The 12,117-nt window shown below is 49.1% G+C and overlaps 1 protein-coding gene across 3 annotated transcripts in view; it reads right to left on the minus strand.

Annotated features, from left to right (window-relative positions):
- Positions 1-8,757, minus strand: part of TGFBR1 (transforming growth factor beta receptor 1) — a 74,206-nt gene extending 65,449 nt beyond the window's left edge. For 2 of the 3 annotated variants that reach the window (XM_048839389.2, XM_048839385.2), the window contains exon 1: positions 8,590-8,757. In XM_048839389.2, coding sequence (XP_048695346.1) covers positions 8,590-8,668 — 79 coding nt within the window. In that variant the 5' untranslated portion in view covers positions 8,669-8,757. Of the gene's footprint in view, positions 1-7,816; positions 8,175-8,589 lie in introns of those variants that run through there. The other variant, XM_048839387.2, reaches the window with a different exon arrangement.
- Between the last annotated feature and the right edge of the window lie 3,360 nt (positions 8,758-12,117).

Below are 12,117 nucleotides of genomic sequence, written 5' to 3' on the forward strand. Positions count from 1 at the left end.
CCCTGCCAGCAGCAGCGCAGAAGGGAGAGTGGCATGGTATAGTATTGCCACCCTTACTTCTGCGCTGCTGCCTTCAGAGCTGGGCAGTTGGAGAGTGGCAGCTGCTGACTGAGGAATAATGGAAGGTAGAGTGATCATTCAGAATTTCAGTTTCTTTAGGAATTTGTTTAACTCACTCAGATCTAAAATAGCCTGAGACACCCCCCACCTTTGTTTTCAGGATCCGGAAGCATCTGTAGTAAAAACCCTTTCCCCTGAGCAACAGAGGGACCTCTTCTATAGCCCCTACAAGAAGTGACTGTATCTCTCGTAACTTGGCATTGTGAAAGATGTCCCTGAAGAGGAACAGGGAAAGAGGCAGGGGGAAATAGAAGGTTGTAACCCACTTCAACGATCTTTAGAACTCCATGCATCCAGTGATATGGGCCCAAGTACAAAGGAAACAGGATAGTGTTTTGGGGGGTGGGAAAAGGGGGCAGATAAAAATAATCAAGGAAGGAAAAGATGGTACCTTTCTTAATTTTAACAATTGTAAGGTATTCTTAAACTGGTACTCTGTCCTTGACTAAACCATCAAAATGCGTGCTTGGAGAATGCAGCCTGCCTCAATGTACTGGCAGCTGCAGGAATGAAAGGTGATGGTGGATGTGTTTTGTAACGTGTACTCTTCCCCCCTTGACAGGTCCTGGATTCGAGGTACAAACTCCAGAAATGCCTGGGTCTGATGTGGATGGAAGGACTTTGCCACCAGAGTATAAATTCCCAGCGACTTCAGCATTGCTCTGTGTCCTTGAGATATTGCAGATCCTCATCACTCTTTCTGGAAAAAAGAGTGACAGCCTCAAAGGTGAGGTCCTGGATTGTCTGTTGAACCTTTGGGTGAAGACCAGAGGACTGCAACCATGAAGACTGTTGCAGAATAAAGGAAGAGGCCATGCAGTGAGCTGCAGAGTTATAGAATATCAGGGTTGGAAAGGACCTCAGGAGGTCATCTAGTCAAACCCCCTGCTCAAAGGCAGGACCAATCCCCAATTTTTGCCCCAAATCCCTAAATGGCCCCCTCAAGGATTGAACTCACAACTCTGGGTTTAGCAGGCCAGTGCTCAAACCACTGAGCTATCCCTCCCCCCCTAAAAACTGAGAGGAGACAAGGCTGAGGAGTCAGTTGCATCTAGATCAGCCTGAAGAGCTGTTCTGGAAATTAACTTGCCCTCCTCCACCATTGCCTGAAATTCTTGTTTTGTCTCATCTAGAAGCTTGTCAAACTTCAAAATTGCATATCACAGGGTAAAACTGGGCAGAGCTTGTTGGTTTGCAAGATGAAGCTATTGCCCTCCTGTGGAATAAAGCTTCCTTCCAAAGAGTCTAGTTTCTTAGCCTCCTTTTGTTTGTTGGTGTCAATGCAGCTCCCTTTCATTAGCGGCAGATACTACCAGAAAGCACAGAGGGGGATTGTTGGGAGAAGAAAAGTTTGAACTGCTAAGAGGGGATATAATACCTTCTATCTGCTCTTTTTGCAGTAGGTGACAGAGATGATAGAGTCTGCCATAAAACCTTAGTAGACTCTAGAAAAGCCTTGACAGAGCTCTCCTTGATGGAGGCACTAATATTAAAGGGTCCACAAGCCTGTTGGACTTTTCCTGAACTTGCTCTGGACAAGTGTCCAGAGCCAAAGTCATGTGTCACAACAACTCCTGTTGGGCTTTGGGGGTTATTCGGTGGTGGGGAAATAGGCTCTGCCATGACAGCCTCATCAGAGACGAGGAGGAGGATGCCAACGGCTCTTGGGGATGATCCTATTGCAACACTTTGCAGGATAGTTTGAGAGAAGGGTCTTATCGCTGTGGGTGCCAAGCCCACTACTGAGGGTGAACTGCTTATGGCACTGACATTCTTAACAACCAGCAGAGGAAGTAGGTTGGGAAGGATGTGGGGTGCTCTTGATTGAGAGGGGAACCCAATAGCTTCCAAAAAGGCCACTGATATGACCCTGGACCAAATGTGAGCAGACCAAGGGTCTTTGTGGTATGCTCCACGCTGGAACTGAGGCTGAAATCAGGTGGGCAGGCACTGCACACAGGCTGTTGGATGTATCCAGGCTGACACACATGAACACACTTCAGAATTCAAAGAATCCACTCCTACAGACCCTGGATGTGCTATCCTCATCAATACCAGAGAAGCAGGCTCAGATTCTGGAAAAGGGGATACCAGTGAGATCATCTGTCACTTTCCCCTAGACAGCACCATTTTAATCAGTACGCTAATTGTCAAATCCAGTAGTCCCCCATGGTGCAGAGGTGAAGCTGTGAGTGTTGGTACCTTCAGTGCTGGTGCCAAGCAAGAAACGTGAATTGCAGGGAAAGGCAGTACCAAGAGATATAACAACTCTCTCATAACCACAAACCCCTCAGGAGCAGAAAACATTGGGAAGTCATTCTGATTTTGTGGGACCAGGACCTTAGGCAACAACAGTGAAGCGACTCCCAAAGTGCTTGATCTCAACAGGCCTGAACTGGGCTCTGCAGTCAGTGGACTTCCCCATTTTGAGGCTCGTTCTGGGGAGTGCCTCCCTTCTGAGCACAGCTCCAAGTCCTTGGTAGAGCATCCGATCTTCAGGTGACTGCTATTGAGTCCTTAGATGACATGCAGTACCTCTTTGACATGAATGAAATCCATCCGTCCATCCTGAGACGGCCATGGCTGGAAGAGCACTACTGACTGATACAAAGCTGCTCCATACCCAGGCTGAAGGAGGTGGCTCTGATGGAGGAAGGAGCATGATTCCAACAGCCCGTACTTCAGTCTAAGTGCCCTGTTCTTTTTGGATTGGGACTTTAACCTTTTACAGCTAACTGCACCTGTCCGTATTGTGAGGCTCTCCCAAGCATGTAAAGCAGCTGAGGTGTGGGTCACTAACTGGCATTGGCTTGCCACAAGCGTCCGAAGCCTAGAGAATGAGGCATAACTCCAGCACCAACACCAGTATCTGGAGGCAATGTCAAAAACCATTATTTAAAAACAAAACAAAAAAACAATGCTCAGCTAAGCTAAAACTAACTACTCTACACCAGTGGGTACAAACTATAACAACTATAATGAGATAGAGAAGAGACTTGCACAGGCAATAGAAAGGAACCAAGTGGGAGGGTGGGGGTGTTGGAGGCAGCTCCACCCTTTATGCCTGTGTACAGTGCGTAAGGCAAGTGATACCCGGTCACGTACCACTAAGGGAAAAATACTGCTGTCACCCAAAATTGGGCCAGCTAGTAAGCTTAGGGAGGACTAATGACCCACCAAAGTTTGGCAGAAAGCAGCACATTTATTATTCTGACAGCTAAGCTTAAAAGAAGGAGGGGGGGGGAGGGTTCCACACTCTCACTCGCATACTCACACTCCCAGGACAGGCACGGCATTGGAGATGTCAGGATCCTTCAAGGTAAGTTCCACAGCACAGCAATGGATGGTGTGATGAAAGTAAGTCTTCCCAAGGCATGACAGAATGCAACGCAGCAGACCACTGGCCAGGCAGTCCAAGTGAAGGGCCTTCAAGGGAGGTACAAGCTTATGAGTGCACTCTTGAGCATATGGCCACTTCCCCTTTTAAGGAACTGCTCCTCATGGCCTGCGATTAGAGATGACTTGGCCACATCTGGTTGGTCACACTCCACCTCAGGCAGTGTCCATGCATTGGGTGCATGATCGCTGCCTAATTAGAGTCCCAGTCACCTTTTCTACCTTGGAGCTCCTCTGAAGCAGCCCATTCATCCCACAAGCTTTCCAGGAGGGAGGGGGAAAGCCACTTCACAAGTATTCAAAGAGGGAGAGGAGACAAAAGTGGAGGGGGAGAGTGTAACAGACCTTTTGAGCACAGAGATTATACATAGCACAGTCATACAGAGCATACAGACCACTGCTGCTCCTACTACACTGAGTATGCAAGTGTGACCCCCCCACCCCCGCTTCTTTTGAGCTTAGCTATCAGAACAATAAATGTGTGGCTTTCTGCCAAACTTTGGTGGGTCATTAGTCCTCCCTAAGCTTACTAGCTGGCCCAATTTCGGGTAACATTAATGGTGGAGAATGCTGGTAGCTTAGTGGAGGATTTGACTCAAGAGTAGGGGTCCCCTGGTGCCCCCCGGTAGTCTCTTGGGTGGGTCTGGCCCGAGCCTGCATGAAAAGGTGGTAGGCTAGCAACCCACTGCAGGGAGAAAAGGACGCCACTGTTGTGTAGGGCAAGGGAAAGAATTAGGTGCAAATCCCCTGATGCCCCCCAATAGCTTTTTGAGCAGGTTCGGCTCGAGCCTGTGTAAAAGGTGGTAGGCTGGCAACCCACTGCAGGGAGAAAAGGACACCATTACTAAGTATGCCACTGTGGGGCAAGGGAACAAAAAAGGCAAAGCAGCCCAAGCAAGAATAAACCCCCCTGGGGGAGCGGCACCGCCATCCGCGTGTTGGTAGAATGGCTCCAAAAGAAAGGGGCAGACCCCTTGATGCCAGGGGCAGTTCCACCTGGGGAGTACAATTCCTGAACTAGAGCTCATGTTGGATAAATATGTACTTATAAACGGTCCCAAAAAGGCGGGACTGGATCATGCAGCCGCCTGGCTGCTGTGGCAAGCAGGCTGGCGACAGCAGGCAGCAAAGAGTCAGCTCACCACTGAAACAGATTCACTCAAGGACCGATGTAATGAGTTGGAGAAGGAAAGGGATGTGTGGAAGGCACAGGCTTTGACTGCTAGCACCCAGGCTTCTTCCCTCTCTGTGGCCGCAGTACAGGCAGCCACAGCAGAGGAGGAGCGGGAGCGGGCGGAAATAGAGAATGCCGCTCTGAGCCAGACCACTAATCTGGATTTTTAGTTCTGCCAGGAATTGAGAACATGAGGGAGAAAAGGAAAGACGGCCATGGTGTCTAAAGGAAAGTGTAATTTTGCTACCTTCTTCTAAGAAAAATTCTTAATTGGAGAAGGAAAAAAAGTTAGAGCAATAATTTTTAAGAAGTAAAAGTAGAATAGGGAAGGGAATTAATAAGTTTTATAAATAAAATATGCAAGATGAAAACATGAGGTATGTGCAAATGATGACAGCCAATATGAGCTGCAACAGTGTTTAAGAGGTGAACTCTTTGGGGGAAGTATTGGTCCTTTTTTTTTTAATAAAATAGAGCTCCCATAGAAATCAGGGTATTTATAACTTATGAAAAATGACTTACTGAAGGTCATAAAGTGTCTAATTGACAGCCCTAGGTATATCATACACAGAACAACTTTCATAATGTGACCCATATTATACTCCTTTCTCAGCCAAAACTTCCACAGAAAGAGCATTTCGCCTATAGAATCAGTACAGAATAGAACTACGGTTATTGAGCCACTAATTGTAAATTTTAACAAGTTATAAGAAGTCACTCAGAGGGTTCCAACTAAAGAGGAATAAACATGGTTCTCTTTGCAGTGCCAATGCCAACAAATGGGTCATCTGACTTCAAAATTAACTACTCCCGAGAAAGCATTCACACCAGAGAAAAAACAAGACCTCAGATCACATTTTAACTTGATATCTTACATGTAAAATTATTCTGTTTTCATCTGTATTTTTGTGAACCAGAAGAAAGTTAAACTTTAAAAAGACACCCTTAGTTCTGTTAAGTTTCTTTGATTGCCTTTATGAAAGAAAGCAATAGCAAGGTGTCTTTAAAAACATTTAAAATTTAAAAATTCAACACACTCATACTCTTCCATCTGCTTCCCCACACTAACACAGGTTTCCCCCCACCATACCCAATAAGCTCTCTAATGGGAGAGATCAGTTTTAGTAACATGAATTTAAAATAAAACTGGTAAAGATAAGTGTTTTTTTTAAGATGTGATAGCAGAACATACAAACAAGAAAATGATAATTCACTTAACCGCTATCTGTGGTTCCTAGATTAGGTCCATGCAGCACTGAAAAGAAAAGAGTTGGAAAACAACTTCTTTTTACAGGAATATTTCTATTAATGTATGTCAAGACCAAGATGATCTCAACTAAGGCTATGTCTACACTGCACTTTTGTCATTAATACTTTTGTCTCCAAGAGATGTGAAAATACCCCCCTGAATGACCAAACTTTTGACAAAAAGCACTGGTGTGGACAGCACTTCAACAGTGGGAGACACTCTCCCGCCGCCGAAGCTACTGCCCCTCATTCAGGGTGATTTTATTTTGTCGTCAGGAGAGTTCTCTCCAGGTGACAGTGACTACTGCAGCCACACCATTGCAAGGTGCATAACGTAGATATAGTCTAAGTGATGGCCCAAAGTTTGAAAACCAGATTAGTACAAAATAGACACACGGTTCAATTCTTAAGTTTAGTACTTGTATGGGACTAGAGTGTCATTATGGCGGACCTCCATAAACATTACATCATAGGCAGATTAACTCTGAAAATTGTACCTTCTCTGCAAGTGATCAGAAAGCATACATACAAATGTTTTCTATCATCACTATCTTTTCTTGGTCATTCAGCACACCTTAATGAAGCCGGTGACTTAGAAAGATCCCATTTTTTTATACTACCACTTAATGGCTCAGCTAAAACAGAAGTGCTTAAGTGACTATCAACCTGTATGCCCAGGGAAAGGTTCAGAGCTCAAAGTTGGCTCTCTTTCAGTAAATATTTTCTAGCAGATATATGAATTATTTTCTACATAATGTAAACTTGAAACAGGCACAGTTATGAAGATTAAGTTGCTCAGAAGCTGCTGTGTTTGTCCAAGAAAGCCAGAAGCAACAAGCTATTTAACTTCATGCTTTCTTCGTTGCTTCCATGTCACAAAACCTTCATTTTCCTCAAAATAACTGGTCCTCATTGTGCAAGACAACTTTAGGCAGAATGCAAATTACACTGACTATTATTGCTCAAGGTTAAGTTTAAGATGTTACCCATCGTCTGCAGAGAAACCATAAACAATTGGGTAAAACCCAGACTGTAAGGCAGGTCTCAAAGTTACATACCACCAAACAATGATTGCAAAAGAAAAAAAGTCTTGAAACTTTCCAAGTTTCAATTTAAGAAAAAAGTGTTACAAAAGTTACAAACATGCAAATAATATACTAGAAGTACTGCTTTTTTGCCTAAAAAGTAACTCAGTAAAATAATAAAATTAAAAAAATATGCATGTGGATTACACACCCACACCCCTTTGTGTTCATTATTGCAATTTGCTGGGTTACAGAAAACAAGTATATGAAGATTATGTAACTAAACAGGTCTATGGATGTTTGTTTTAACATGTAGACTCCTCTTTTTTTTTTTTTTTTTTTGAGGATACAGACTAACACGGCTACCACTGAAACCTATTATCAATGAGATATTTACTAAATCCGACCACCAAACATATCACTTTTGCTATTTGGAAAATTCAAGGTACAATTCTGCTATTGTCTTTAGTTCCCCAAAAATCACAAAACAGTTTCTGCAATATCCTTCACAACACATATGTTGTTCTGACATCAGATCTACAGCAGGAGTCTGCTGGGGGAGAGAGAGAGTGCCCAAAGAGCCAGGTTAACATTTTAGTATGCTGTACTTATTTATAAAATGTGTATTTTGTACCCTGTGGGTACAAAATTAAGGTGCTTAAGTACAATGCACAGATTTGCAACTTAAACAGCATTAACCTAACCAATCACCCAGGCCAGATCTGATCACATATCTGGTGTGCATGAGCACATAATACCAGCGTATTGCAAGCCAATGCCTAACTGAGCTAGAACAAGTGACTCCTTAGTTCAGGAGACTCAAGAAAAAAAAAAAAAAGTGTTTTTACCTTACCTAGCTGGACCATTCAACATGTAGTTCCACATTTGTAAATCACACTGAAATAGTTGCATTGTGACAATAAGCCTGCAGCATAATGGATTTTCCACGTTTCGGTTACAAAGGCGGGACACCTCGGACTAGAGGCGGAAGTTCTCAGGAAAAAGACATGTTATCCAACTAGCCCAAGTCTCTAGATCAGGGTCAAAGGGTCTGCTCCAGCACCCAAACCCCACATCACTAGTAGGGAAGGAGAGCGAATATTGCTGCCAGCGCGGTCACAGCCGAGCCGGTTCCCACCTGCGGAAAAAGGAAGCCGGTTCCGGCACCCCCGGGCTCGCCAGACCCCATCGGCCGGGAGCCGGGACGCTGGAGGCAGCCAGCTCCCCTGCGCGGCGGCGGGCCAGGGTGACGTGAAGCGCTGAGCGAGCTCGCGGCGCTGCCCCGGGGCGCAGCCAGCGCGTTACGAGGCTACGGGTGCAGCAGCCGGAAGGGGGCGGCCGCCGGCGCGCGCTGGGTGCCCTTTTCACCCTGCTCCCGGACAGCGGAGGGAGGAGCCGCTGCGCTCCCCTCTCCGCGCCCCGCCCCCCGCGATCGGCCCGGCCCGGCCCGGCCCTTCCTCATCAGCCTCTCGGGCTCCTCGCGTCTGCTCTGCGCGGACGCGGAGCCGCCGGGCTCGGCCAACAAAGGCAGGCGGGCTGCGGGCTCCGCCCGACCGGCCCCTGCGCCATGTTGTTGAAAGGAGCCGGCGGGGACCCGCGGAGCCGCCGCCCAGCCCCGTAACTCACCCGCCGCCCCCGGGAGCAGCAGCGCCGCGGCCGCCAGCGAGAGGAAGGCCCAGGGCCGCGGAGGGGCCGTTAGCTCCATGGCGCCGCCCGCTCGCGCCGCGGATCAGCCCCACGTCGTCCCCGCCGCCGCTTCTCAGACTCGCTCGCCCTTGCGGCCACTATATAATGTAACTGACACACAGGCGCCTCCTGATTGGCCGCCCCGCCCCCTAGCCCCGCCTCCCATGCAGCTGCAGACATTCCGAACAACAACAAGAGTCTGGAGAATACAACCGGCTCGGCGCGAGGCCAAGTGGGAGGGGCGGGGGGCGCGAGGCGGGGTGAGTGACAGAAGGGAGCGTCTCCCTCCCGCTGGCCAGGCGCGCGGACAAGGGTCCAGCCGGCCTGTCCCGCCGCTGTGGGCCCGCCGGCCGTAGGGCACGTGCGGGGGCTGGGGGCGCCTCGTGCTCGGGCGCAGTGTGGACGCGATAGAGCCGCGGACCGAGGCAGGGGGCGAAGGCGGGGAGCTCGCTCCGCTTTCAGCGTGAGGCAAAGGAGCCAGAGCCGGGGCTAGTACTGGGCAGTAGAGCGGGGCCGCCGGAGCTAAGTAAGGAGGCGACAGAGAGAGCAGGGCTGGAGGCTGCCCTGGGAACACACTGAACAATGCGGGGCGGGAGATTATTTGCTGGGGTGTGCACAAAGCTCTCAGCCGTGCTCAAGCACGCTCTAGGCAGGACAGCACCCAGGGACGTTTGGTTTCCCCTAACGCGGGAAGAACTGGCATCGCAGCAACTCCGATCTACAGAAAGCAAGGAAACTCCTGAATAAGTCCTTGCAGCCATACATATCTCAAAAAGAAAAGGAGTAGTTGTGGCACCTTAGAGACTAACCAATTTATTGGAGCCTAAGCTTTCCTGAGCCACAGCTCACTTCATCGGATGCTGTAGCTCACGAAAGCTTATGCTCAAATAAATTGGTTAGTCTCTAAGGTGCCACAAGTACTCCTGTTCTTTTTGCAAATACAGACTAACACGGCTGCTACTCTGAAACCATACATATCTCAGTGAGCATTCTTTTGTAAATCTTAAAGTAGGGAAGCACCAGATAAGGTTACAATTAGGACACACCAAATGCACTTCCACCATTCAACAACGAATAGTGACCAGCTCTCAGGCACTTTTAAATTTATCTTGAAAATACTGCAACATCAAAGAGCTTATCTCCAGTACAACCTAAAACTGAGTATTGCCACTGCCTAGGCTATGTCTACACTACAGCCTATGTCAGCATAATGTGTGTGAATAAACCACCCCGTTGAGGACCTAAGTCACACCGACATAAGTGCTCATGTGCACAGGGCCATGTTGGCAGAAGAGCCTCTCTTGCAGACTTAGCTTCTGGTGCTCGTGGAGGTGATTTTTTTATGTTGACGGGAGAGCTCTCTTCTGCTGGCATAGAGCATCACCACCAGATGCAGTACAGCTGCGACACTGCAGTGCTGTATGTATAGACATGGCCTAAAGTTTCATTCATGCACACACAAAACCCCATAATTTGAGTCAGTGTTCCCTCTAATTTTTCCATGTGCGGAATGAATTTTGCTATGTGCACCAATACGGAGGTGATGTGTGACACAACACCTTCATATTGGTGCATATAACAAAATTCATATGGTGGGGTGGGGCTGAGGGGGTCGGAGTGTGGGAGCTGGGGCCGAGGGTTACGGTGCAGGGGGGTAAGGGCTCCGATTGGAGGTGCAGGCTCTGGGGTGGGGCTGGGGATGAAGGGTTTGGGGTGCAGTGGGGCTCCCCAGGACTACAGTGGGGAGAGAGGACTCCCCCAGCTCTCTCTCCCTGCAGCAGCACCTGGACCGCAGCAGGTCTAGGGCCTGCGGAGAGGCATCTCTCCCCGCTGCAGCCCTGAGTGCCTGCACAACGCTTAATAGGCAGCTGTGCGGCCACACAACTTAGAGGGAACTTAGATTTGAGTGTAGTGCTGCTTTTAACTCAAGTTGGCTGACCATCTGTGGTCTACGCTGACTCTCCAGTGAGGGCAACATGTCAGCTGCTAATACAGTATGGGTGCAGGCTCTAGCAGCACTCCGATGCTGCTAGTCCTCTATTTCCTTCTCCAAACTCCATCTCTGCCTCCAGTTCACCCAGAAAGGACAGACAAGTTCTCCCACAAATCACTGGGGAAGAATTCATACATCCACCTAATTTACTGCAACACAAAGAACCGTGGTATATGCTCCATATACAAGTGAACAGTGCCACCAGCAAGAACACAGCAGCTCAAGTATTATTTCAATATCGCTGTTTTTGCTCATGCTAGACCAGGGGTTCTCAAACTTCATTGTACCATGACCCGCTTCTGACAACAAGAGTTACTACACAACCCTGGGGGAAGAGGGGAACCAAAGCTTGAGCCTGCCCAACTCCCGCAGCCCCAGGCGGGAGGGCCAAAGCCAAAGCCTGAGCCTACCACCCCAGGCAGGGGGACTAAAACCAAAGCCCAAGGCCTTCAGCCCCAGGTAGGAACCTGTAACCTGAGCCCTGCCACCCAGGGCTAAAGCTCTTGGGCTTTGGCCCCAGGCGGTGGGGCTCAGGCTTGAGCTTTGGCTCTGGATGGTGCGCTCGGGCTTCGGCCCCAGCCCCAGCAAGTCTAGTGCCAGCCCTGGTGGACCCCATTAAAAAGGGGTCATGACCCACTTTGGGGTCCCAACCCACAGTTTGAGAACCAGTGCACTAGACTAACTCCAGGTAACTCTGCAGCAGATATACCCTAAATGAACTAGATCACTGGTTTTCAAACTTTTTCTGGGGACCCAGTTGAAGAAAATTGTTGATGCTTGCGACCCAACAGAGCTGAGGATGAGGGGTTTGGGGTATGGGACGGGCTCAGGGCGGGGCCAAAAATGAAGGGTTCAGGGTGTGGGAGAGGGCTCTGGACTGGGGGTGCAGGCTCTGTGGTGGGGCCAGGGATGAGGGATTTGGTGCAGGAAGGGGTTCCGGGTTTGGTGGGGGGCTTGGGATTGGGGTGCGGACTTACCTCCAGCAGCTCCCGCTCAGCGGCGCAGCTGGGGTGCAGAGGCAGGCTTCGTGCCTGTCCTGGCACCGTGGACCACACTGCACCCTGGAAGCAGCCAGCAGCAGGTCCAGCTCCTAGGTGGAGGCGCGCAAGTGGCTCCACGCGATTCTCGCCCGCAGGCATCACCTGCCCCCCCAATTCCCGGCCAATGGGAGTGCAGAGCTGGTGCTCAGGGCAGGGGCAGCATGTGGAGCCCCATGTCCCCCTTGCCTAGAAGCCAGACCTGCTGCTGGCTGTTTCTGGGGCGCAGCACAGTGTTGGAATAGGTGGGCACTAGCCTGCCTTAGCTGGGCACCACTGCCAACAGGACTTTTAACATCCGGTCGGTGGTGCTGAGCAGAGCGACCCAGTGCCTGACATGCCACAACTGGGTCGTGACCCTAACTCTGAGAAACGCTGAACTAGATGACTCATTCAAGTCGTTGTTTTGGCATTCTACATTTTCTTACAACCTCTCTG

Source organism: Caretta caretta, chromosome 2 (genome assembly GCF_965140235.1).
Source record: "Caretta caretta isolate rCarCar2 chromosome 2, rCarCar1.hap1, whole genome shotgun sequence".
Taxonomy (NCBI): domain Eukaryota; kingdom Metazoa; phylum Chordata; order Testudines; family Cheloniidae; genus Caretta; species Caretta caretta.